Consider the following 25,939-nt stretch of genomic DNA (forward strand, 5'->3'; position numbering starts at 1 on the left):
ATGAGTCATTAGATCATGTCATATATATGAAAATCCCTGAAAGAAATAAAATGGAGCACATAAAACATCTACCAGAAGATAGAAACACAAATATGAGTATTTGTGAAGTATTATTTTATTATCATAAAGCAAAATTACAGAAATTTGAGGCTCTTTGCCTCAATCTTTAAACGCTCTTGCTCTTCAAAAATCTGCATGTCTTTCCTATCTAAAGGAGTAGCCACTCGAAAAGAAGAGTTAAGCAAAGATTTTAAATCTCTGTTCTCTCGCTTTACTGCTTCTATCTTCATGTTGGATTCCATAAGAAGCCTCTGAAAGATAGAAATTTTCTCGTGGAGTTTGTCAACCCCACCAGTCCTGGATTGCAGTCGCTGAGAATATGCGACAATGGCTGATGAGTATCGAGTACCGAAACTCACAAGCTCGTAGATAAGTTCATTATCTAACTTATTAGTCAAATCATTATTGGATTGCATTATAGCACCTACGGAAGACGCATAAACAACTGGTGAACGAGCTGCAGAATACCTCATGTTTTGGTAACGAGAAGATTGTTGAGCCATTGCAAAGTGAGTAAGCAGAAAGAGATTGCAGAGTAAGAATGCAGACTAATTTCAGAAAAGTGAAGAAGATGAGATGAGAAAGAAGATGAACTGAATAATTCTTTTATAGAGAAAATTCTGACGAATCATCTCTCGTGAATCATTTCTCTACAAGAGACAAGAGCAATGTAGTATCATAGCTGCGGTGCCTGACAATTACAGAAGAACAAAGTAGTGTCGTAGCTATGCGGCGCCTGACAACTACAAAAGACCTATAAAAATCATGCGCATCAGAGTTGTCTGGTCTAAAACAGAGGGCCACCGATTTAAAAGAGAGAGAGAGAGAGAGAGAGAGAGAGAGAGAGAGAGAGAGAGGATAACGGCTTAATTTTGATGAATTTTCTACTAACTTTGGTATTTACAAGAATACTTAAAGTATATCGCCTATATTTTTCTAAAGAAGAGTTTCGGAAGATTATTTACTTGAAATTTTAGGTTTGGAGAGTGTGTCGATACAACTTGGCCAACCTTGTGGAAAGAAGTATAATATAATTGTTGATTAAAATAAGAGAGTTAAGGAATGACATAATCTCAAAGGCAAATATATACGGGATAGACACCAGGTTGGTAAGCAACACATATTCCTTAACTTGTTATTTCTTACTTACTTCGATTTCGAGGATGAAATCTTTTTTTTAGGAGGGGAGATTGTAACAGCCCGCTAGAAATTTAATTGTGAAAATTCTATTAACTTTAGGAACCTCGTGAAAACCCCATAAGTTTTCACGAATTCATTAATCGTATAGGTTTTTGTCTAATTACATAGTTAGTGTTATTATTTACTATGGTATCAGAAGTGTGTTTTTAATTATTGGAGATAGTTAGAAGTGTCAAAATGTATTATGGTTTGTGCCATTAGACTTAGAGGGTTATTTAAAGTCTTATGGCGCAATAACATTTTTTCATATTTTCAGACAAAACGTCTGTTCAAAACTGTAGATATTATTGGATAAAAAGAAATATCTTGAGGTAATTTTCATGAATATTATTGGGTAAAAATATTTTGAGTTGATTTTTATAGATATTATTAGATAAAAATATCTTAAGTTGATTTTTTGTAGATACTATTGGATAGAATATTATGAGATAATCTTTTATAGATATTTTGGATAGGAGAAAACTACACTCAACTCTCAACTCCAGCCTCATCTCTTCCATATCTCATCCATAAGTATCTCCAGCCACCTCTCCCCACGAAATTATCTTCATTTACACTTTCCATTGAAAGAATATCAAACACTCTCTCTCGGACAGTTTTTAGGAGGTCTTTTGCACACCCATTTCGAAACTTTTGTAAGTATTTTATCATAAAGTATCCTTCATATAAGTTGTTCCTTTTTAAGTCTAGTTTATATGAATATCTTATTTGTCCCATTTGAAGATCATTTGGTCAGTCAAATATTGTATAAACTATAGAAAGGTCATTCTGGGAGATAAACTGGAGAATTTGTTATAGTTTGGAGTTTTTGACCAAGCTAATGGATAAATATTGGTCCGAAATTTTTATGGAGTATTGTTAACATGTGTATATGATTATTGGTTGAGGATTTTTGCATGATTAAAGGTTTTGATGAAACATTTTCTTAGATTTAGAAACTTAGAAACTGGAAGAGGAAAAACAGTTTCTGTTTTGAGAAAGTTTAACTCTTTGGTGGTCTAAACCTATTCCAATGACTTTGATAATTTTATTGGAGGATCCTAAGCATCTTATATACATGTTATATTATTATTTTGAAGATATTTGATGTTAGTTTCAAAGATATGAAATTTTATGCAAAGAGATATTCAGATAAGCCAAAGTGTGGATATTCTTGGCTAAATTTATGTTTTGATTAATTTCTAACCACGTGATCTTGAATTAGAAACTTATATATATTTTAGGACATCTTTTTAAACCATGTGATGGTTTGGTTTGAAGATCATATATTTATAAGTCATAGATCAAGAGATTTATCAAAACTAGTTGAAGAAAAAATTTCTGTTTTTGGACTAAGTGTAAAACCAAAAACTCCAAATGTTATTTTGTGATTTTGGTGACTTTAGTTTGATGATTTAAAGTATGGTTGATGTTAGGATGATATTATGAATATGTTAGAAGTAAGATTTGATTTTTGAAATTCTTGGAGATGTTTTGATTTAAGGTCAAAACTTGTGATTCAAGTGCTTGGATCTTTTTACAAAAAGTTTGGTGTTAATTATTAGCTTTTTCTAAATGGATGTTTTAAGTATGGTTTTGAACTTAGGATTGGAAGATGTTTGTTGCAAAATTTTGGAAAAAGCGTGAGTTTTGAAGTTGGAAGGAATTGCAACAAAAATTAAGGGAAATGGCCTATGGATGTTTCGGCCATAGTGTGGTCTTCATAGTTGTGTTTTGTTTTAAATTTTTCTGAGTTGATATTTAAGTTTAGGACAAAATTTAGTATGCAAAATCCTTAAGTTATGGGTAAAACGGTCATTTTCCCACATGTAGAGAGTAAAATGAAAATTTTACTATTTAAGTTAGTATTTTCCATATTTCAAATTATTAGTGATTTAGTTCTAACTTTTAGAATCACTAATTACAGTTCCTCGTGGTCGTACTTGAAGTTTTATAAGAAATGCGGAGATCGAGGTAAGTTAGCTTTTAACTTACTAGCAGTCTACTGTGTATGTGTGCTAAGTAAAGGAACTACAGTGTATGTATGTGTGTTATAATATATGTCATGCCATGCCAAGTCATCACGTAATTTTTTATTATACAGAATTTATTCTGTCATCAGTTTTTATCTGTTACATAATATATTCTGTCATGTATTGCTGTACATTACAAGTACATCATGCTAAGTATGCCATCTATTACATGTATGTCAAGTCATGTAATATTCACTGTTGCAAGTATGTCATGTTAAATATGTTGTTTATTATATGTTATGCCATGTTACGAAATATTTCTATCTCAAGTTAGTCATGTATTTCAAGTTATATTCAAGTCACGTTATATTACGTCGGGGCTTCAGTCATTTCTTATTCTAGTCACGTTTCATCTTGATTACTTATATATGGGGTCACAGCAATTGTGATGCATACACTACGTGAGACACAACAATTGTGATAGGTAGAATACATGGGGCCACAACAACTGTGGAGTATGTATTTAAGCAGTTAAAGAATAAGTTTCCGTAGAATACATGGGGCCACAACAACTGTGGAGTATGTATTTACACGTAGAATACATGGGGCCACAACAACTGTGGAGTATGTATTTTTCATGTTAAGTCAAGTTTCAGAACAAGTTCATGATAAGTTAAGTTTCATATCATGTTCATGTTTATTCAAGTTTCAGAGCAAGTTCATGCTAAGTCAAGTTTCAGATCAAGTTCATGTCAAGTCAAGTTCAGTTTATGTTTCAATTTAAGTTATGTCAATTATGCTATGTTGTACGCCAAGTTATGCTTTAATTACTTGTGAATTTGATTATGCATTTATGCTTTTACTGTCATCCATGCATCATTAGCTTGTGTGGAAGATTTTTGATAACTTACTGAGATTTGTAATCAAATCTCACTTTGGTAGTCCCAACTACCATTCCTCCCGAATGGTAGATCTTGTTACAGGACCTGAAGGAGAATCAGGAGCTGATCAACTAGACACAGTTGACTAAGCGACGGTGCGACGTCAATGTTAATATAGTAGTTAACGTAAATTACTACTTGTACAATGGAGTTGCATTTCTAGTACTTTTTGGATCATAACCATTTTGGACTAGTGTTGTGATCTGTTCAATGGGTCTTTATGTATGAAATATGTTTTAAGCATTTGGGATATTTTCAATTTGGTGCATAGTATTGCTAAAGAAAAAAAATTATCCGCTGCGAATATTGCATAATGTTAGATGCATGTTAGGAACATTGCATCTTATATGTCATGAACGGGGGCAGGTAACCTTGTGTTGCATGTCTCGACGCTTCAAATGTCCGTCCAATCCCAAACGGAATTTGAGGGCGTCACAGAAATCATTCTGCTAAGTGCCTCCATAACAACGACAAAGAGGAGTGGGGACAATAGATCCCTTTCTCTTAGGCCTCGGAAGCTGTTAAAGAAGCTAACTAGATTTCTATTCATGAAAATTAAAAAAATTCACCATTAATATACACCATTTAATCCACAAGTACTATCTCTCTCAAATGCAAACCTCCCAAGTAAGTAAAGTAAGAAGTCCTAATTAACATGATCATAGGCCTTCTCCATATCCAACTTACATAGGATCCCCGTATTGCCAGATTCTAGTATACTATCTAGGTATTCATTGGTGATGAGAACTGAGTCTAGAATTTGGGGTTTTGTAATGATCTTCCCCGATACCTCCCTTAGCCAATTTGCAAGCACTTTGAATATGATATTTTACACTCCATTTTACAAGACTGATGGGCCGATATCCCTTTATTCTAATTCCATAATCTTTTTAGGAATTAGTGCAATAAAAGTGGCATTGAGGTTTTTCTCAAATTTTCCAACCAAGAACAATTCCTAGAACATTTTCATTAGATCCTCTTTCACCGCATCCCAACATGATTGGAAGAATCCCATATAAAATTCATCTAGAACAAGTGCTTTGTTTTTTACCATTCTTCTCACCACATTGTGAACCTCTATTTTCTCAAAGGAACTCTCCAACCTAGAGACATTATGTGGCTCAATATACTTCAAACCTAGTCCATCAAGCTTTGATCACCACCTCTCTTGCTCGATAAGCAAGTGTTCGGAAAAATCAGAAACATTTTCTTGAATTACAGGGGCGTCCATAGAAGCCACACCATTTATATTCAACATCTCAATTGTGTTGGTTCTCCTATGAGAGTTAGACACTCTAAGAAATAATTTTGTATTTTGATCTCCTTCTTTCAACTACAATGTTCTTGATTTTTGGTGCCAAAATATTTCTTCCAATAAGATAACCCTCTTTAATTCTAAGACCAACTCTGACTTTCGAGATAACTCTTTTGAGAAAAGAACCTGGCCCTCTTGTATCATCTCTAACTCCTATATCTTCTCCAACATGGACTTCTTACGGTTAACTATGTCACCAAAGGATTGAGTATTCCAAAGTTTTAAATATATTTTTTAAAACTTTTAGTTTACCTGCAAATATGAAGCTAAGGGTTCCATGAATCTAATATGAGGACTACCATTGCCTAATCCTGTCTACAAAACCTTCTGTTTTCATCTACATATTTTTTAATTTAAAGTATTGAAGCCCTCCTTGGATACCACAACAATCCAACAAGATAGGAAAATGATATGAACAAAAGCGAGGCAACCTTTTTTAATATATGTTCAAATAATGGTTTTCCCACTTCGATGAGACTAAAAATATGTCCAATCTAAACCACATCTGATTATTGGATTCCCTAATGTTCCACCCATGAAAGGGATGTCCACCAAACTCAAGTAAAAAATACACTCAAGAAAATTCAATCATTGCTGGCCGCAGCCTAATTTCTCTTGAATATTCACTTGAGAACCTTATAACATTTAAAGCATCACCTATGCACCATGGTATGTCCCACCAGCTATGTACTCCAGCTATTTTTTCTCGTAAAAGTCTTTTATTGTTGTCCAAATTTGGCTCGTAAATACTAGCAAAAGCCAACAAGAAGTTCTTTTCCACACTCTTAAAGCAACATGCCACTATGTACTCTCCTATGAATTCCTCCATTTTCTCTACCACACTTCTATCCCACATCACTAGAACACCTCTTAAAACCCCATCAGATGCAAGATAAGCCCAATTCACATATGAACAACTCCATATACTTTAAGAAATTATTCTTGGAATAGATTTCATCTTGGTTTCCTATAAGCATACTATGTATACCTTCCACTTATGAAGTAGATTTTTATTTGATGACTCTTGTTGGCTTCATTGAGCACTCAAACATGCCAAGAAACAATTTTGGGCTTCATAAAGAAGGTGCTAGCCCCTTCCGTTTGGATCTTTCTTGACTTGAGCTACCCTCATAATTAAGAGACCACGTTAGTCTCTTTAGTTCCCTTTGTTTTTTGGAACTAGATATCTTGAGCTGAACATGATCCACTTCAATGGCAATAAGCAAAGCCGTAAATTGTTCCTCAAAACCCTCACACTCCATCCTCACACAATGTTAAATTTTCTTCACCTTATGTAAAACTCAATTAGAAACACTAGATTGACCTAATAACATACAATTAAGGGGTATGGGCTCTCCATCTCTAGTAGTCCATTGCCAATCCATCAATCTCCCCATCTCCTCCTCTGTGAAGAGATTCCTACACTCCTATAAAGGGAAGCCCTTTATTGGAATAAGCATCCGTGAGGACCCTTCATTGGATACCTCGTCACTTCTAGCTACTGTATACAGATCTCGACCCACATCCATCTGTTGTAGGCCACTTGTCTGCTTTTGAGTTGCCTATCTATAACTTTGTTATGTCTAATTTCCTCTGAACCCATTTATCTCCAAGCCCAAGTTTGTGTCTTTTTTTTCCTCTTCTCTCCTTATAAAAAAATCCACTTTTTCCCTAAGTTCCTTCAGTTATACCTTCACATCCTGTAGCGTACTGCGTACGCCCTCCTCTGTCAGTTTAACAGAAGGCTTGCCATTGCCACCCTTCCACTGAGCACTGAGTGTACCTATGGTTAGAGGAGCTCTGCCGGTCCCATGCATGTTGACTTGTCTTGCAAAGGCGTCGTTGTCTCCACCCTTATTCTCATGGGGTTGCACTGGCTTCATTGTCAGCTTCAAGACCTCCCTATATGAGCGTTTTTGTAGCTGAAGCACTGTCACCAATCACCAATGGCTTCATAGGTGCCCCTCCTCTGTGATGACTTATGCCTCTTCCTTCATTTGCAAATTCCCATAGCAACTCCGCCATCCTCCTCCATCCCTTACCCTTTATCTATGTGGGTATGAAGATAAAACTGCGCCTGCTACCATCACCGTATTTCGTTAGCGCCACGTAGAGACCGTGAGCATATTTTAGCACTGCTGCACTATGAAGCTGCAATTTCCTTCCCTTATCATGGTGTAGAAGTTCTTTTTTTCTCCCTTCAGATAGTCCTCCATTGCTTTAGAAAACCACAATACCGTGGACAACCCTAGTCTCAACTCGGTCATCACCTTCTAGTTTCTCTCAGTGATAAACATGGAAGTTTCCATCATTTGATAATAAAAAACTTTCAATTTTATCACTACATGTTTCCATCATAATCGCATCTAACATCTATAAAATCAATTGTAATGCTGCCATTACAGACCACCAAACATCATCGGAGAGAAAAATTATGACTTTTCATCTTTAGAGTTTTCCTGTAAAGCATTTCTATTTGCATCTATCTTAAACTATTTGTATCAACGATTGGTTATGGTCTATAAGAGCATGTAAGAAGGAAATTCTCATTCTCATTAGAGGATAAAGTCGAAGGTTCCTCTCCTTTCTATTGTATGTATAATGTCAAAGTCCAACTAAGTAGGATGAATCAACGTTAAAATATGCTGGAACAACCGTCTCACTCTTATTCTCTTTCTTTTGTTGATGTGAATAAAGTCAAAGGTGAAGAAGAATGCATAACATCAAACATTAGAACATGTCAGAACAAAAAATCCGTAATGGAGTACAGAGATAGCTGGACATTTGGTAATGGCCATTCTCGGGTTACTAGAGTAGTCCCATTCTATTTTTTGGTAAGGAATTTACGATTGTTTATTAACTGCTCTACAAGTTGTCCTTGAAAAACCTTCTCGACATAGTAGAATACAATATGCTGAAGCCATTTTTCGGACATGGTGGTTCGGCCTTAATGCCTTCGTCCACTTGGGTCTGGACGGGGCAATTCACTGAAAATAGATGTCCCTGCAACGCGCTGTCCGAAATCACACCGATATCTTCAGTAACATAAATACATAATCTGCAAAGTGGAATGATCTAATAGTGTTTGCTGGACTACCATGGCACGGTCCATAAGTCAAATGGCAAACATTCTTGTTATGCCGCATCACATCCTATACCACTCTCAGTTTGAAATAAATTATAAAGTTCACATTAACAAGGCACATTATGAGTAGGTTCTCGCCTGCAACACGAATTTCAACTCAAACAAGAATAAATTACAAATTGATTACACATCAACAAGAACATCAAAGTTACAAGTTGATTACATCTCTTTCTCTCACTAGGTGTTACCATTTGCTAATAGATATATTCAACATTAGAATCCGACTACGAGTACATAGATTTGAAACCTTCTGTAAGAGGAACTACTTTTGCTGACACCTTCGACTGCAACTTTGATACAGCTTGACGAATGTCCTGCAATTGACAGCAATTGCAATGTCTCAGTTAACATGATTTATGAAGGGAATTGAGGACCAAGGGTCATGCCTACATAATGAATCGTTTCCAATAATCAAGCATGTGCAGCTCATGCAAGTGAATTCCAAGTTGTCATCTATCCAACTTAAAATCCAGTCTGCAACATTCTTGTGAGCAGTGGAGGATGATTTGGTAAATAAATCTCTTTTGGTTAAACTTTCCTTTTTACTTATAAAAGAAAAATCTCTTTTGGTTAAACTTGACCTGGGTGTTTAGATTTTCCAAACAAACTCATAAATGAAATACTAAATTCATCACACAAAACTACCTGATAAAAGACCATGATCATCATATGATTCAGACCATCCCATTTTACCCCATCCCTTTAGGTAGTTAAAAATGTTTGAAATGGGGAATTGATTCTGGCATAATACTGTAAACATGCCTTTCTTATTATAGGCAGGAAAGCCTTGCAAGTATCTTATTGGAACTTCAAGAATTATAAGCGAAAAGTCATTACACACTGCCATTACCATCAAACAGTCACAGACAGTATGGTCTAAATAAACAATTACCTCTATATTGTAGCGTGAAGAGAAATGAGTCAATAAAACTGCTTTATTTCGAATCCATTGAGCATGTTCAATGATCTGCAGTTTCAACAGAATCCTACTTTAGTAAACAAAATGAGTCCGAGAGAATAATTTTAGTCCTATTTAGATATCCAAAGAGGGTTATTCGGATAAGAATAGGATGGCTTGTATATCAGCGGACGGGATCCATATATTGGATTTAATGCCATGAAGTTAATGTCAAACTGTGCACTGGGCCATATCAGCCATCCAATTTTCGCTTGAGTCATTCCAAGAGGTTTTAGCTGCCAAAAACTATCATATGATACAATGGGTAACACACAAACTATGCATTTTCACAAAAGTGCAAAAGTTGGAAAACAGCTAAGATTCCGCCTTTCTGGTCTTTGTGCTCTCCAATCAACACCTCCTTCCCTTCCCGGACTCAAATATATGACAAGTTATAATATGTCCCAAGGGAAGTCAAAACTGAATTTTCTATGCTCGACATGCCCTTTTTTATCTTTTAAAAAGAAAAGGGTGGTGCCCCTAAATTTATTCAAAATCAGCCTCATTTATGACAGAGGAATACTGTGGTAACAATCATTCACCTAATGAAAATGCTCGACATACCTCAAATAAATGTGTATGACCGTGTTGTCGTGCATGCTCAGTGCTGAACCCTTCATCTAGGAAAGTTGCCTGTCAACAGAGCTTCATCTATCAAATGATATTGAACCAGAATCTCAGTGAATGATATAAAATCAATATTTTACTTTCAACAACGTAATAAAATTAACTCAAGTCTGGCACAAAATCAATGAGACATACGTTGAATTCTACTCTGATCTGAAAATGTTCATATATCCATTTGGCTCGTACAAAGAAAATCTAGTATCTAGAAAATAGTCACTTAGACTACCACAACTTGGAATATGAACTACTGAAACAATGACAACAAGAGAGCATTGAATCTGTTTAGTAATTTGTGACTTTGCATGTGTATGTGATTAATAGAATAGGGCCTTTACCAGTGGGGGCAGTCAGCATCAAGATTAGCAGCCATATCAACAAGGCTTCAGGAAAGTTATAAATCTCCATCAAATAGCACTTGTGAATGTAGGATGAAAAGAGTTCCAATTTTCAGGAGTAAAATGGTCTAACTTCTTTTTATTTTCATTTTTTTTTAAATATTTATAATTAGGTACAGTGGTCTAACTTTAGTCATTACGAAATCTAATTCTACTGAAAATAGAAAGGTCAAAAGAGAAACTCATGGCTTGTCACACTTCTGACGTGCAATGGAATCTCCTCAAGAAGCTTATCATAAACCTGGCTTTAGACGTTTTAGCACTTTTATACAAGCGGGTTATGCTGCCGACAGAATTCAGACCAGATACAAATTTTCCTTTAAAAGCAAATAAGGCTTTTTTCTCTCCACATGAAGACCACCACATCACACAAACTTCCATCATGACTAAGGTGGCAAGCAAATTCACAAGGAGTTTATCGACATGATACCTCAGTTATAAGAACTTTTGCCCTCAAGGCATCAGCATTTCGCGGATCAAGCATATAATCTGGTGTTGTATCGCCTGTGAATGCCACCTCTGGAGACAATACAATGTCCGTAATCTGAAAAATAGAAAAAGAGGAGAATTCAAGTCAGACATACAACATACAACAGGAGAAGAGCAAAACTATACGATGAAGAAATTACAAACCTCAACACCAGATTTTTTCAATTTCTCAATTTGTCTTCCTTTCATACTACTGTACTGCATCTTCAGCTTTTTCCTAACTGAGTAGATGATATAACCCTGAACAAAACCAAGTAATAACATGTTAAAGACTCCGACCAGTCCTATATTGCAAACACAATATGATGAAGTAAGTCTACATCGTAACTGTCTATATCAACGCCTCAACCTGAGTCTGAGGTTCTCTAGCACAGAACACAATGGTCACATTCATTGCTGCATAATCTGCTTATGAGTCAAAGATAGGCATCTTTTTTTGATAAGTGAAAATAAAAAAAGATGCCTATCTTTGACTCATAAGGATACATTTACTTTTAAAGTGACAATGGCAGATTTCAACCCTCGACTTTCTTGGCAGCTGTCAAAAATAACTTTTCAAATGATGACAAAAGCATCTGGGCATGCAATGTCTGCATCCTAATAGTGTAACATGCTGTTGAGACACAGATTTTACAAACCATTTATTGTTGGGTCTTCTTTGGAAAACAAGTGTATACCAAACTGAGCTACAACTAAAAGTCTCAGTACTTATAATATTCCTTTTCTTTTGGGAAATTGTACATAAAATAATATTAGGAATCATTAGATGAAGATCACCTGGCTGGGTATGACATGTTGAGTTCTAAAAGCTCGGACAACCAGATTATCGCGCATTTCATACGTTTCACCTAAAGGAAAAATCACCAAATCAGTTTCACCACAGAAATACAAACTCATATCACAGACAAGCAAGTAGGCTAGAGCTGCATACCTATGTCCAATGCAACCAAATCAAGGTTAAGCTCCACTTGGCCCATGCTCCTGTGAATTTCAAAAAGCTTCTCAACATCATCTTTGATGCAAGGAGGCACAAATACCGTTGGAGGTTTCAAGTTGTACAAACCACGACTGGCTACATACATTGGCAGACCACCCTGAGTTGGTAACATACAGTCATAAAAACATCAACACCATTTTTTTATAAGGTCATCGACACCAAAATTAAAGCAAATAACTCTGTCCATAAGAAAATTCAGACCAACAAACGCAAAGAAAGTGCATATGATTAAAAAATTAGTCATTAGAGAAAGCTGCATGATTGTTTTGAATCTTGATCGACTCTACAGGGAGCAGTACTCGCCTCTATTTCAAGAAACAAAAACAGATATTCTTATTTACGAACCTTTATGCTGAATCCTGCTCCCACCACAACCTAAATTTGGTTCCAAAACACGAAAAGTCAACCATGTCTGAAACTCTAATGCTGACCATCTAACACCGAATCATGGCTTCATCGCATGCTTTTATATTTACATCAAGTATACGTTCAAAAAAATTCTTTTTTTTTTTTTTAATAAGTAATAACCAATTACATGTTCAAATTGGAAGACCAACAAAAGTATCCTAATTATAACAATAAACTAAAACCTCCACCAGTGTCGTTAATGCTTAAAAACCAATATTCTTGATGATTTCATTCACTTATCACCCGAAAATGACAAAAAAAAAAAAAAAAGACTTTTCCCACTACTAACACCATAATACAAACATATGATGCAAAACCAAATCATAGGCATTCATCCAAGGCATGCAAACTAATGCTGGGTATACAAAAAACAGAAAAAACGAAAGTAGAGGAGCACACAATGTGATCAAGATGAGCATGAGTGATAAAAACGAAGTTTTGCTGAATGGCGCGCGAGGGACAACGGCCAATATCGAAAGCACACTTCAACTCGGGAACTATAACACAAGTCTCATTCCCTCCAACGGAGACTCCCTCAATTGTGTATCCTTCCAAGTCCACTCCTTTTCGGAGAACTTGTGCCCTGGCTTTCCGGTACTCCTCTTCCTCTCTTATAGCTTGGCCTATTGTTGATAAATAGCCGGACCCTTTGACGGAATTCACAGGACTGACATGGGCTGGCAGGGAGAAACCGCGGTGTTGCTGTGGTGGTAAAACGGGTTGATGGAGCGGAAAAATTGATGGAGCAGTAAAGGGTGAAATGGTCAGAGATGTTTGCATTTCTGGGTTGTTGGAATTCGATAGGAGCGCATCAGAGAGAGGGGAAAAGGTGGGGTTTGCAGCGGTTTTTCAATATCGACTGGAAACACGACCTCTAAACGTTGAAGAGATATCAGAGATTCAGAGGAGAGTCGGGAGACCAATGGACTTTCCGTGGTAATCGTCACACGGCCCATAAAACAGGAATTGTTTTTTAAGGAAAGATACAGTTACAAACATAATTGTACATTAATTTATGTATTAATATAATATGATTAGTTAAAAAATAAATTTTATTAAAAATAATATTAATTTAAATTTTAAATATGAATAAATTAGTATTAATATACAGATTAGTGTGCGACTGTATTTATATGTAACAAAATTCCTTTTTTTAATGGTTTAGTTGGACTTTTGTGGTAATCGTAACTCTGTTTCTTTCCCATTTTTTGAGCTACTAATCCTAGCCATTTTTTATCAAATAAAAATTTTAAGAAATTTTTAGTCCAGACTCCATATAAACTGATGTCTCGTTTGTCGCAACTGAAATGGTATACTATTTGCTTTATTTTTTCTGGTTGGATTGCAACCAGGAGACTTTTTATAATGTCACGAGGTTAGTAGTTCATGTGGCATATAATAAAAACTGTATGGCCCTGATTTTAGATCCAGTTTGGCACATGCTTCTAGCATTCATGCTCAAAATACGAAGATTAGCCAAAATTATTGATAAACACGGTATCTTATTTGCAAGCCACCAAAATATATAAATATCTGAACTGTGCATTCTCATTAAACTCTGAAAGTTTCTGTTCAAATGGTTCTATTATACATTCAGCAAAAAAATGGTTTTATTACAATGCACAACCAAATGGTGAATGGTTCAACCTGATCGACCAAGATGTACAAAAGGGGGACTGATTGCCGCTTCCTTTTCCTACAAACACTTCCAGACGGAGGTGGACCGTATATTTATAAACCCAAAGCATTAGATACTGACAAGATTGTTTGATTTTTGTATGATACATCGCTGCAGACCATAATTCTTGAATCCGAGCAAATGATGTCAGCATCATAAAGGGTAAAACCGCGAATGATGGGCAAAGGAAAACCTTTTGCAAGTTGTGAGTTCGCGTGCGGCAAGAAAACTGTTTGAATAAGTGTCCACATCACAGGCTGCAACAGAAGAGGATATTGAACCTTATTAATATAAATAAGCAAAATCAAAATGTTCTTTTGAGAAATTGCTGTGTAAGAGTACCTGAATTAGATATAACCGCAGATTACCAATATTACTCCATTTCAATGACATCGTGAAGTCATTTAATTTCACACTGCCAGCAAGGTTATTTCCTGCGATTTTAACTAAACCTGAGCACCGAATTACCTGCACCAAGAGGAAGCAATTTGAAAATTATGGTCTAAAAGAGAAAGGAGTGCCATACTTTTCATATGGCCTAAAAAAGAGAAAGAAGGAGCATCGCATTTTTCATATGGCCTAACAAGAACAGAAAAGGAGTGTCACATTCATCATATAAAAGATGAAAAAGGTGAGGGAAAGGGGGGGAGGGAGGGAGGAGAATTCTATTTTCACGATGCACAAAATTGGAAAGGAACCAAAAAGATGCACTAGAATGAAGAAACGGAAGTTGAAAAAAAATGTGTTGGTGAATTGATCGTTAATGCATAAATTCAGTGGCTTTTGAGTTCTATAATTTATGCAAAACAGAACAAAAAAAAAAAGTAATAGGGCAACTTCTTTCATATTTTCCCCTAAGTTTTAATTGCTAATATCCATAATATACTGCTTCTACATATCCATAATTTTAATGCATAAAATTACTTGCTTCTACATTGTTTTCAATAGATGGATATACCGAATATTGGGAGAAATTGCTACTTAGATCTGATAATGTTTTAAAACATTGGTTAAGATGTATTGTGAATGTTGACTTATTTCTTTCTCAAAAAAAAAAAAAAAGAATGTTGACTTATTTATACTGTTGATATAGTCAGTTATGCAAAGCTGTGCAATTCTTGTCAGAAGCGAATGGCAAACCCATGTCCAAATCAGCCCCTTACTATGATCATTCTCACATTAATAATGATTATGTTAAATTCAAGAAATACAGAATGAAAGAGACAAGAAAACCCATTCGTACACTAAAAATGTCAATCAGCAATAGGCAAGGGAATAAAAAAAAAAAAACAATATCGTTTGATTAGTAAAAAAGAATAATAATAAAAGAGCTTAACACAGATTGGAGAATAAAGATGACCAAAATTGTCATTTCACCCATCAATAAGCTTACCAGCGTGACGCATGCAACTGGTATTACTTTGCCTGCTTCCAAAACGTCAATCACCAAGTCTAGATTAATGACTGCATCGATGTTATTCCTTGCAATCCTCATGACTGGAGGAGAGGATAAAGATATATTCAAATTCATATCATCATTTGGGTATTTCTTGTACAGTTGGGGAACAATGAATCTCCATCCACCGGTGTTCAAAAGAGACTGATCTGGTACTTTGTCCACAATCCATTGCATAAATGATGCCTGAACGGGAAAAGAAATAATTTCTTTAACAACATGAGAAAATATATAACGAACCAAAATCAACAACAAAAGCAATTTAGCAAGGAATATACAAACAACATAAACTTCAGATTTAGAGACATCAATACATTTTGGCCCTGTAAACAAGAATATTTATAATGAATCCAGCAAAAACATAATCTTTGGAAAAGTAAGTCTTACATTATAGTAAAAGGCTGACGCAGAGTTAAAGACAGCCTCATCTAATGTAATTCCAAGCATTCGAGATGAACTGGGGCAGAAAACTGAAGATTGTGAATTCTCAAGGCGATGCTTGGGGACTGGAGCTCTTTTTCTTCCTGTGAATAACCCATTGATCTCAAATACAATGGAAGAATTACTCAACAAAGGGTCATTTACAAAAGTTATATTCAGAGAAGCATTGTCATCCACTGGGATTTCTTTTGGAAGAGTTTGGAGAAAGGAGTCGAGCTTCAAAATCCCTTCTTCAAGTTTCCTAGTAATAGCCTTTTCCACTGCAGATCCTATTTGCCCTTCAAAAGCATCAACCATACTGCCAGATGACAATAATAAAGTTTTAAATAACAGTGAAATGAGCAGATCCTGGTTCCATCCAAACGATATGCAAAGCAAAGGCATATGCAAATGATGTACAATTTTTTTTTTCCTCCGCGAATTGAGGGGCCCTAATGGCAGGGGAAGTAGGAGGGTAAGGGTAGAACTAATGACCTCAGCTTCATGTGGCCAAAGGATGATTGGAATAGACTACTAGTATCCATTATATGTATCATAACTGTGCTGAAGCACATCACAGTGAAAGAAAATAAAGAATTAGTTAAAAGTAATAACCTTCTAAAACTGCTTGTATATAGCAAAACACTCAGCCTGAACTTCAAGTTTTACCTACCTATATGAGAAGGAAACATTTCAAAATACCAAAAAAATAAAAAAAGGAAAGGAAAAGAGCACTCATGAACACTTCTTATGCAGTAGGGTTGCACCCCTGTACTTTTCTTACACAATTAAATTACTTACCAAAAGAAAAAAAGCAAAGAGCAATACCGTTCTCTATTTTGGCAAAGGTTGTAAGAAGGCAGCTCCTTTCAGAGTATCAAGGGTGAAAGGAGCATAATTGGTTAAATTAGGTTAATCTTCATTCTAGATGTCTGCACGAAGGAAGCGAAGTTCTCAACTTTGAATCACACTGAACATTTTGACATGTGAACTATCAAGTCAATCCATCAGCTTTTCAAATTATACAGTACTATTTTCACAGCCATCAAGCTTGTTTACTGAAGTTAATTAAAAAAAGAGATTATATGTAGACACCAAATACGAGCACACAATACAAATGACTGGCTGAAAGTAACACAAGCTAAGACTGGGATATACTGTAGTTTAGATGATTGAGAGCCCTTTTAGATACTTAGAATATCTCTGTATATCTGTGAATACCAGTGAAATAGTTTGAGTTAAGATATTTTATTAGATTTTGGGAAGGGAGAGAGAAAAGGCTGAATAAAAATATTATAAAGTTAAAAAATTATTTGAATATAATTTTTTAATATTAATTTTGTTTTAAAATTTGAAAAAGTAGTATTGTGTTTTGTGTTTTGTTTGGGAGTTTGGAAAAATTATAATGATTAGATGAAAAAGTTAAAGATTTGAAATTAAAAAGTATTTTGTGTTTGAGTGATGTTTGGAAGGGAAATATATTGAGAATACTTGAAAACAGTTGTGTTGCCAAATGGAGCCTCAATCATTATGAATGAGAAACAAGGGTTACACAGATAAGAAGAATGCAGTGACAGAACCGAAGGAAGAAAAAAAGGTTGGTCAAGGCTACAATAATAGGCATGGTAGTCTGTGATTTTAACAGGGAAAAAAAAAAAAATACAGATAGAATGGTAGCATAAGCTGGATACTTCTCTTTATACAGAGAGGATGCTAGAATAATTAAAAAAGAAAAAGAAAAGAGGAATGCAAACATAAAAACTGCATCATTGGAACGGAAAAAAAGGGAATAAATAACTGCCAATTTCTAGCATACAATGACTAAAAATTCAAAACAACTGGTGCAAAAGTGATGCACCTGTTCCACTTAATAAAATTAAGTTGCGTGTAAATATTACATACCCTTGATAGAGCCATGATGCTCCTCCATCCAATATTACTGATATCTCTTTCACATAGCAACCACACTCCATGAGGGAAAGCTTCAGTGTTCCTTCCTGGTTCTCCAAGCCTAGAGTAAGTCCCACTTCCATGCCTTCAACCTTACCCAGGAGCAGCACCCATCAAATTCCCTTTTTTAATGTACACATGAGAAATGAGCAAACAAACACACGAGAAACTACACAAGATTTAACACATACATGAAGCCTATGCATTTTTAATTATAGTTTTTAGTTTCCCAAAGCAAACGTTAACAAAGGAGGATTATTTGAAACGTCAATTTCAAAATAATTAGCACCTTACGAACCTGAACCCAGAAATATACTCCCTAAGATGACTGAATTGAGAAAGAACAGAGATAAACTCCCTGGGATAACTTGATTCAGACAACAAGAATAAAAATTAGTATAAAGCTCAAAGGCAAGTCCTACAACTCAGGCTTACAGGAAAAAAGAAAAAGAAGGCATAACCTTGATGCAAAAACTACATGAGAAAAAGCCAATCACTATAGGAGCAACAACAACTCATCCTCACATTCCAGTGAGTTTCCAAGACGATATAAAAGGAAATCACCCATGCTGGCTCTTCTAAGCGGGGTTATTGCTAATCTTAACCAAATTGAAACAGCCTATTGCATACTCTAATAGCCTATAGTCTATGTAACAAATTCCACCTTAGTATTATCAAAATACAAGAAATTGGCAACAAAGAAATTCAAGCAGCTAGAAACAAAACAAACAAGAAAATAAGATATCTCCAGAGAACGTCCATATAAATAAATCCAAAGACCACAAAAAGCCTAGAATTTTTTGGGGGGTAAGTTAAAAAGCTAAGAATTCAATCTTGGTAACACAGTAAGGCTTGCAAACTTTTTTTTTTTTTTTATAGGTAAGAGGTTTGCAAACTTAATCAACCAGTAATAACAATTATACGTCCAAAACACCGTAAAGCTATTTTACAGCAATTCAAACACGCCAAAATAAACAAAATCCAATTGCAAATCCCAGATTTCGCATCAAATTACAAGACAATTCTAAAATATGTTATTCCTAAAAGCTAGCCCAATAGAGCTACCAAATTCCCAAACCAAACGCAAAAGTTTGCATCAAACTCCAACAATCTAAGCTATACCTGAACAGAAGCACTCCCTCTATCCGAAATCTCAACCGGCACAAGCCAAGTACTGTAAGAATAATACCAATTCATACTCAAATTACAAGTAGCCCCTGACACAATAATCGCAATCCCTGTATCTCCAGGCTTCACATACGACTCGGAAACATCGATTTTGTATATCGTAGTATTCGACAGGACCATATGGACGTTACCCACAAATGGGATTTTCACAGATTTCTCAATCTTGGGAAGTTGGAGGGGGATTATTGAAGATATTGCCTCGTCGATAAGCAAGTTTTTGACAAAATCCAGACCTTGTTGGGAGAGGGCTACGGAGGTAAAGGCCTGGTCCGTTAGTTCTAGGTGGGAATTCGTGGGAATGAAGAAAGAAGCCATTAGAACGAAGAGAATTGTGGGTGCCATCCGGCTTTGCTATTGGGTTGCTCGCATTCGCAGGACTGAGATGGAGGAGGAAAGAGAAATCCAGACAAAAACAGTGTACTTATTTTGAATGTTGGGTGCTCCAAGATGAGTTTTGTGAAAAGAAACGAGGCAGTAATCATGACTCTTTGCCGTAAAATGTCAATAATGCCCACGTCAATTTCCTTATATCGTTGACAAACTTGACATCCATACGCGCGTGTGGATATATATAAAACGACGACGGATCCCTTTCGTACAGTCGAGGACTCGAACCGAGTCAATAAGGTTCGGCCAAGTGGAAACCCGATTCTTCTCGTGTTGCTGAAAGAGAGAACATGGCGTTGCAGGCTGGGGTTTCGACCTCAAAGGTTCTGATCCTCGTCGGAGCAGGTCAATTTTTCTCTCCTTTTCTTTTGTTTCTTTCTAAATTGATATTTCGAAGTTTTATTTATGATCACCGCTTTAGTTTCGTTTAATTTGGTTTCTAAAACTTCAGCTGATTCGTACTATTTTTTTTTGGTGGTTTTTGTAATTTATTTTGGCGATTTTAGGTTTGACGGGTTCGGTTGTTTTGAGGAGCGGACGACTGTCTGATCTGATTGCACAGCTTCAGGAGTTATTGAAGGGTGTAAATGAAGCTGAGATCTCGCCGAACAAGTACGATACTACAGTCCTTGCAGCTCAGGTATCTCACAGTTAATTAATAAGCATTTATGCAATCGCGCTTACTTTCTGTCCGTTAGAACGCTGCGGAGGAGTGCTGAAGGTTGTAGCTTTAAGACTCTCTGCGTGCGTAACATAGTTGGTTTATATATTCATCGATGGTTATGCTCATTGCGTGCGTGTAACTGAAATGATATGTTTCCTTGATCAAAAGAATGAGGCGAAGTGTTAAACTGTGACTCAAAACATACGAATGAAGAAAAGAAATTCCCGAAGTGCATTTGAATTAAACCGAATCACTTCATATTTTAGGGATGCTTTAATAGTTGTGTGATCCATAGTGTTAAAATGGGTGGTGCTTAGTTGGTTATGCACGTGTGCTTGTCTTCTCTTTATCGTTAGATTCGACAATTGGCTCAAGAGATCAGGGAGTTAGCGGTGTCACGTCCTGTAACCATCTTCAATGGGGATTCATCATCGAATGGTACGCAGACCTATCATATCTTTTATCGTTTTGAATTGCAAATGCAATTCTGTTTATTTTTTGTATTCCATCTTTCTATAATATCCAGGATTGTGTATAGAAAGATGGTGAACAGAATCTCACATTGCTCGGCAGGGAGAAATTCACAAAATTCAAAATCTTTATAATAATTCCAAGGGACTCCAACTGTAATCTTGATTGGTCCTTTGGAGCATGGGCTTAGATGTGCTCTGGGCTTTCCTTGAGTTGTTAGAAATGATATCAGAACCAAACCCAACCAGAATTGTGAGACTTGAGCCCTATCGCCTATATGATGCAATGGCCTAATAAATAAAGCGTATTTAAGAGTTGCAGGATGGAATGATTGATCCTCTTATGGCCACAATTCTTTTAACTTGATGGGCCTTCCTTTGGTATCTTTCATTTTACACATAGTTAGTTTTTTTTGGATCATATTTGCTGATGAGAATGAAAAGAAAAACTTTTGAACTCTCTAATTGGGAATTCGTTTTGATTGGGATTGGGAAGGAAAACTTTTGGAACTCTCTGATCGTATTATAATTCTTTCCCATCATTGCTCATCAGGAATTATTAATTAATTCTCTATTAGCTCAGTGCTTTTTTGTTCTTGTTTCCTGTGTATCATCATTTTCAAAGAGTTTTTATGCACTGTGTTAATAAAATACATGTGATTTTTGGATGGGGAAGGTTAACTACATGTTTTGATGGGCACACAGGGAGCTATGGTTCTTACTTAGTGCCTGCTGCTGCACTTGGAGCAATGGGATATTGTTACATGTGGTGGAAGGTAAGGTTTTTAATTTTGATCCAAACGCACCAATTTTGTTGTCATGAATGCGTTGCATTTGGTAGTGCACTGTTAAGAATAGCTATTCTTTCTGATTTACGATTGTTATCTAATTTTATTTCTTTTGTTGTGCAGGGTTGGTCGCTTTCTGATGTAATGTTTGTAACTAAGCACAATATGGCAAATGCTGTTGCAACTGTGTCCAAACAATTAGAGCATGTCCATGAAGCACTGGGTGTAAGAAGCATTGCTTGGCCATTGTGTAGTATGTTCTTCCAGATAGTAATTCTTTCCTTTACCTCTTTTAAAGTTCACGTGTTATAAAATCTCAATTTGTGCAGGCAACTAAGAGACATCTAACCAAGAAGCTGGAGAACTTGGACTGGAAGGTGGAGGAGCAGAAGGAAACAACCAAGCTTATTGCAAATGATGTATTATTCCTTTCTTTTTTTGGTTGGATATGCATTCATTTTAGATAAGATATAAGAAATGTGTTCCCCTTGTTTGAAGTCATAAGAGGATCAAAATTACCATTCATTTTAGTTCCACTTGTGCCCCATGGTCTTTCTTGTGTGTTTCTCTTGTTAAGATCAGAAGCGATGCTACTTTTGATATCTGCATCTCTTGTCCAATCTGGATTTGGGTTTGCAATCAATATTCTCAAAGTTCTAAGGGTACCACTGCCTATAACTGCATGTCTTGAAGTATGCTTATATTTATTTGCTGCTTTTTTGGCATGCAGGTGAATGAGGTGAAATCAAACCTTTCTCAAATTGGGTTTGATGTGGCATCAATCTATCAAATGCTATCTGGGTTGGTAAGTAGCCGCTTTTCCTTTTTCAAAATAAGTATTTGTTATTAAACCGTGTATTTTTACCTATCCAAAAAATTTATGTATTTTTTATTACTTATCGAAAAATATATATTTGTTATTTTCTCTGGCATGCTAATTTCAGTAAACTTAGAAAATTTTTTATCTTTTGTTTGTCAATTAACTTGACAGGAAGGGAAGGTTGAGCTTCTTGAAAACAAACAGGTTATATCTCTGATACTGTAATCAAGTTGGGTTTGTTAATTGCTGATAAAATAGCTTCAATACGAAACGCTGACATGAATGCAAAATGTTTATGCTTAACATTTCTTTGGCGATTGATATTTTCCTGTGTTTTCTTTTCAACATACAGGACGTGACTAACTCAGGTCTCTGGTATCTATGCCAAGTGGCTGGAGGCTTCAAAGATGGGCTAAATTCTAAACTTTTTCAGGTCAGATACTAGATCCATGTGTTAAGATTTATGCCTATTATAGATGAACTCTTCATGCCAAAATTCAGGAGGTCAGCTTATTCATGTTACAGCCAATTATTGGCATGTATTTGTAGTAGTTGTGATACTCCATACTAATTGGTAAGTGATAAGGGTATATGGTGCATGAGATCCCACATTTTCCTGGGCAGGAGAAGTCCTTGCTCTTTGGGAATTCATAATCTGAAAATCTTAAATAAGGCACTTCTTGGGAAGTGGTCATGGAGGTATAATCAAGAAGGGGAATCTTTATAGAAGACCATTATTGAGTTGAAGTATGGGAGTTTGTGAGGGGGTTGGTGTTGAAATGAAGTGAGAAATGTGCATAGTGTTGGTCTGTGGAAGAATATTTGAAATGGATGGGGGGATTTTACTCGGTTTATTAAATTAGAGATTGGTGACGGTGTGAGGATCAGCTTTTGGCATGACTTATGATGTGGTGATTCAGCTCTTAAGACCACATTTCCCTCTCTTTTTAGGATGGCCCTTAATCAGGAGGCTTCGGTGTTTGAGTTGTTAGATCGTTCTAGTGGGTTCCCTTGTGGAATGTTTATTTTAGTAGAGTTGTTCATGATTTTTGAAGTTGGAATTATTTCTGATTTTTATAACTAATTGTATTCCTTGCAATTTGGTAATTATGAGGTGGACAGAATGCTGTGGGTGAAGACTGGGAATTGGAAGTTTTCTGTTCGGTCATTGTATAAGGCTTTGTCAAGCCAAAATCATACTTCGTTCCCTTGGAAATCTATTTGGAAAACTAAGGTGCCTCCTAAGATTGCCATCTTTGGGTGGACAGCAGCTCTTGGGCAAGTTTTGACGTTGGATAATTTGAGAAAGAGGGGCCTTGTTGAAACAGAATGCTGTTATGTGTGAGAAGAATGGAGAATCAGTTGACCATCTTTTACTTCATTGTGAAGTGGCAGAATGTTATGGGTGGAAATCTTTCGTAGAACGGGCATTGCTTGGGTAATGCCCAAGAGGGTGGTTGATTTATTTGCTTGTTGGCAACGATGCAGGGCCAATTCACATATTGAGGATGTATGGAAGATGACTCCTCTATGTATCATGTGGTGCTTATGGATTGAAAGGAATGGGAGAAGTTTTGTAAACAAGAAACGTTCTCTGGATGAGCTAAGAAGTTTCTCCTTCCATTCTTTATTTCTATGGGCATCTTCTTGTGTTCTGACTAGAGCTTGCTTCAATGAGTTTCTTGTATCTCTTTCTAGCTCATTTTTATGTAACTAGGTGTATGCTGTTTGTATACCTTCTGTGTACTTGGGCTATGCCTATTTACTTCTATTAAGAAAATGTCATCTTACTTATTAAAAAAAAAAAGTCATTGCTCTTTATAGGGCCCAGATTGGTTACACAAAACTAAAAATTTTAACTCATCATTACAACTTTTTCAAATCCCGATATAAAATGTAATAAATAATTTAACTTTTTCAAATCCCAATACAAAATTAATATTAAAAAATTATATTATAACAATATTTTATTCATTACTATTTAAAACATCTCATCCCATCTGTGTAACCAAATGTGGCCTAATAGTTTCAATGGGACTCCAATTGTATCATCGATTGATCCTTTTGAAGTATAAGCCCAGATGTGACTTGGGCTTCTCTTGGAGTATTACAATAGGGATCCTTCTTCACTGTTGCTGAGGGATGGATACCCTTATTACTCACTATCTTTTTCCCCAAATGGTACTAACCTCCGTTCCTTGTGCTTTGGCAGGATGTTGGTGCTAAGGTAGCAAATAATCATTCAACAATCACATTTGAGGATAAGTCCCCCAAGGTAACTCGAGTCTCCTTCAGTTTTATCCTATTTTCATTCACCAATGACATGGTGTGACCATATCATTCAGGGCCTCCAATTCATTGCTGAAGCTAAGGATTCAGGTGTGATTGATAAATCAATGATAACAATGAGGAAAACTGATCTTGACAACTTCTCTGGTGAGAAAGGTCTGACATTGACAAATAGAATACACAGGTCATATCCAGTTGGGATTTCTTTGAGCCGAGACATTAGAGGTTCGGATACATGATTCTTTCATTATGTTCTCTTGCTTTTGTGGGATGAACTCTTCCTATTGATTTCGTAAGCATGCTACGGGATTCCATAATTTGCTCCCAGTGATAAATGCTTCCGGGTGTTTGATTTGCACATCTCCAGATGGAAAAAGTATATAGTGATAGTGATTTGTACAAGTGATGATTTCATATGGTATACAAGCTGAGAATAAGGCACCGCAAGCTCGGTGGCACTGATGACCTTGTATTTTTGTATTTTTCATATAGCCATATGTCAAAAATCCATTCATCTCCAGTTCTGCTTAAAATTTTCTGCAGTTATCTCCATAAGACCCAGTTTTTTTCCCCGTTTGATTGCTGCTAAGGATGGAATATAAATTAAAAAAGAAAGAAAGATGCTCATTGGGTTGAAGCGGAACTTTGAATGTTTCCTGTGTTAAATCTTGTGATCTTGAATCGACTTGCCAAAGAGTAATTCATTAGGAGACATACGGAATAGTCTGAAAATGATCCAAACCGTATTTTTTCCGTATTAGAAACTGCCACATTCAGTAGTCGATAAATAAGAACAAAAGAACAAAAAAAGCTACGACTAGACGACAATTGGCTGTTTATGTAAAATCTCACTTGTGCTGTCTGTTCTCTGTCTTCGAGCTTGACATCGGCTGGAAAATTGCAGTCCATGGTGTCGACATTGTGACCCAGCTAGGAGCAACATCTGTGACAGTGAGCTTGTTGGTGGTTACATAGTGTCCAGTTATGTGAGAAATTCATGTCTCAAAGAAATTGCAAGTGTGAATTGATATAACCTACTCGACTTAAAAGTTCGTATTTTAGTATTGCTTTTACGAGGATCGATCTCTATTTCTTGGCTTGCACGAAGATAATTTTATTAACTATTTATTTTTAGAAACAGAGATAAAATCTATAACTTTAATTTGGTTTCTTTGTTGTGAAAGTATAAATATGTAAGCAATAACGTTGTGGACAGTCAGAGAGTGCTACTTGATGGGGTCGTTTCAATGAAAATAAGATATTTTACGGCAAAACAACGACAATTTCCCTACCCGCTTTACCCAATCATCACCTGATTCACCTCATTACATTTGATGTTGCG

General features: G+C 36.0%; 3 protein-coding genes across 4 annotated transcripts; 1 reads left to right on the forward strand and 2 right to left on the reverse strand.

The window, feature by feature from the left end:
* Positions 1-8,635: 8,635 nt before the first annotated feature.
* Positions 8,636-13,440, reverse strand: LOC122305429 (tRNase Z TRZ2, chloroplastic). Its single transcript, XM_043117975.1, has 8 exons — positions 12,887-13,440; positions 12,014-12,176; positions 11,860-11,930; positions 11,227-11,322; positions 11,024-11,137; positions 10,136-10,204; positions 9,506-9,580; positions 8,636-8,927 (listed from the first exon to the last, which is right to left on the reverse strand). The coding sequence occupies exons 1-8, from the start codon at positions 13,265-13,267 to the stop codon at positions 8,838-8,840; spliced, it is 1,059 nt and encodes a 352-aa protein (XP_042973909.1). The 5' UTR covers positions 13,268-13,440; the 3' UTR covers positions 8,636-8,837.
* Positions 13,441-14,009: 569 nt separating this feature from the next.
* Positions 14,010-19,652, reverse strand: LOC122305430 (putative BPI/LBP family protein At1g04970). Its single transcript, XM_043117976.1, has 6 exons — positions 19,114-19,652; positions 17,944-18,083; positions 16,009-16,360; positions 15,559-15,807; positions 14,508-14,633; positions 14,010-14,422 (listed from the first exon to the last, which is right to left on the reverse strand). Exons 1-6 carry the CDS (start codon positions 19,519-19,521, stop codon positions 14,219-14,221), a joined length of 1,479 nt encoding a protein of 492 aa, XP_042973910.1. The 5' UTR covers positions 19,522-19,652; the 3' UTR covers positions 14,010-14,218.
* A 98-nt stretch (positions 19,653-19,750) lies between these two features.
* Positions 19,751-25,117, forward strand: LOC122305432. Of its 2 annotated transcripts, XM_043117979.1 has the most exons (11): positions 19,751-19,911; positions 20,073-20,206; positions 20,587-20,668; positions 21,406-21,476; positions 21,612-21,713; positions 21,818-21,907; positions 22,219-22,293; positions 22,480-22,512; positions 22,661-22,741; positions 24,521-24,583; positions 24,654-25,117. In XM_043117979.1, exons 1-11 carry the CDS (start codon positions 19,857-19,859, stop codon positions 24,834-24,836), a joined length of 969 nt encoding a protein of 322 aa, XP_042973913.1. In that variant the 5' UTR covers positions 19,751-19,856; the 3' UTR covers positions 24,837-25,117. The 2 variants fall into 2 exon arrangements, with proteins under 2 accessions (XP_042973913.1, XP_042973914.1); XM_043117980.1 differs by lacking the exons at positions 24,521-24,583; positions 24,654-25,117 and adding an exon at positions 23,431-24,043.
* The last annotated feature ends 822 nt before the right edge of the window (positions 25,118-25,939 follow it).

Source organism: Carya illinoinensis, chromosome 3 (assembly GCF_018687715.1).
Source record: "Carya illinoinensis cultivar Pawnee chromosome 3, C.illinoinensisPawnee_v1, whole genome shotgun sequence".
NCBI lineage: Eukaryota > Viridiplantae > Streptophyta > Magnoliopsida > Fagales > Juglandaceae > Carya > Carya illinoinensis.

What these genes read in the sequence shown, in the direction of transcription:
- LOC122305429 (XM_043117975.1), bottom strand. Translation starts at nt 13,267, where the DNA reads ATGCAAACATCTCTGACCATTTCACCCTTTACTGCTCCATCAATTTTT. An exon ending in CAAAAGTTCTTATAACTGAG is followed by an intron (nt 10,205 to 11,023) that starts GTATCATGTCGA and finishes CTCTGTTGACAG; the next exon opens with GCAACTTTCCTAGATGAAGG. An exon ending in GTCATACACATTTATTTGAG is followed by an intron (nt 9,581 to 10,135) that starts GTATGTCGAGCA and finishes TTGAAACTGCAG; the next exon opens with ATCATTGAACATGCTCAATG.
- LOC122305430 (XM_043117976.1), bottom strand. Translation starts at nt 19,521, where the DNA reads ATGGCACCCACAATTCTCTTCGTTCTAATGGCTTCTTTCTTCATTCCC. An exon ending in GAGGGAGTGCTTCTGTTCAG is followed by an intron (nt 18,084 to 19,113) that starts GTATAGCTTAGA and finishes CTCCTGGGTAAG; the next exon opens with GTTGAAGGCATGGAAGTGGG. An exon ending in CGTCAGCCTTTTACTATAAT is followed by an intron (nt 15,808 to 16,008) that starts GTAAGACTTACT and finishes TTTCCCGTTCAG; the next exon opens with GCATCATTTATGCAATGGAT.
- LOC122305432 (XM_043117979.1), top strand. Translation starts at nt 19,857, where the DNA reads ATGGCGTTGCAGGCTGGGGTTTCGACCTCAAAGGTTCTGATCCTCGTC. An exon ending in CTACAGTCCTTGCAGCTCAG is followed by an intron (nt 20,207 to 20,586) that starts GTATCTCACAGT and finishes CTTTATCGTTAG; the next exon opens with ATTCGACAATTGGCTCAAGA. An exon ending in TTGAGGATAAGTCCCCCAAG is followed by an intron (nt 24,584 to 24,653) that starts GTAACTCGAGTC and finishes CATATCATTCAG; the next exon opens with GGCCTCCAATTCATTGCTGA.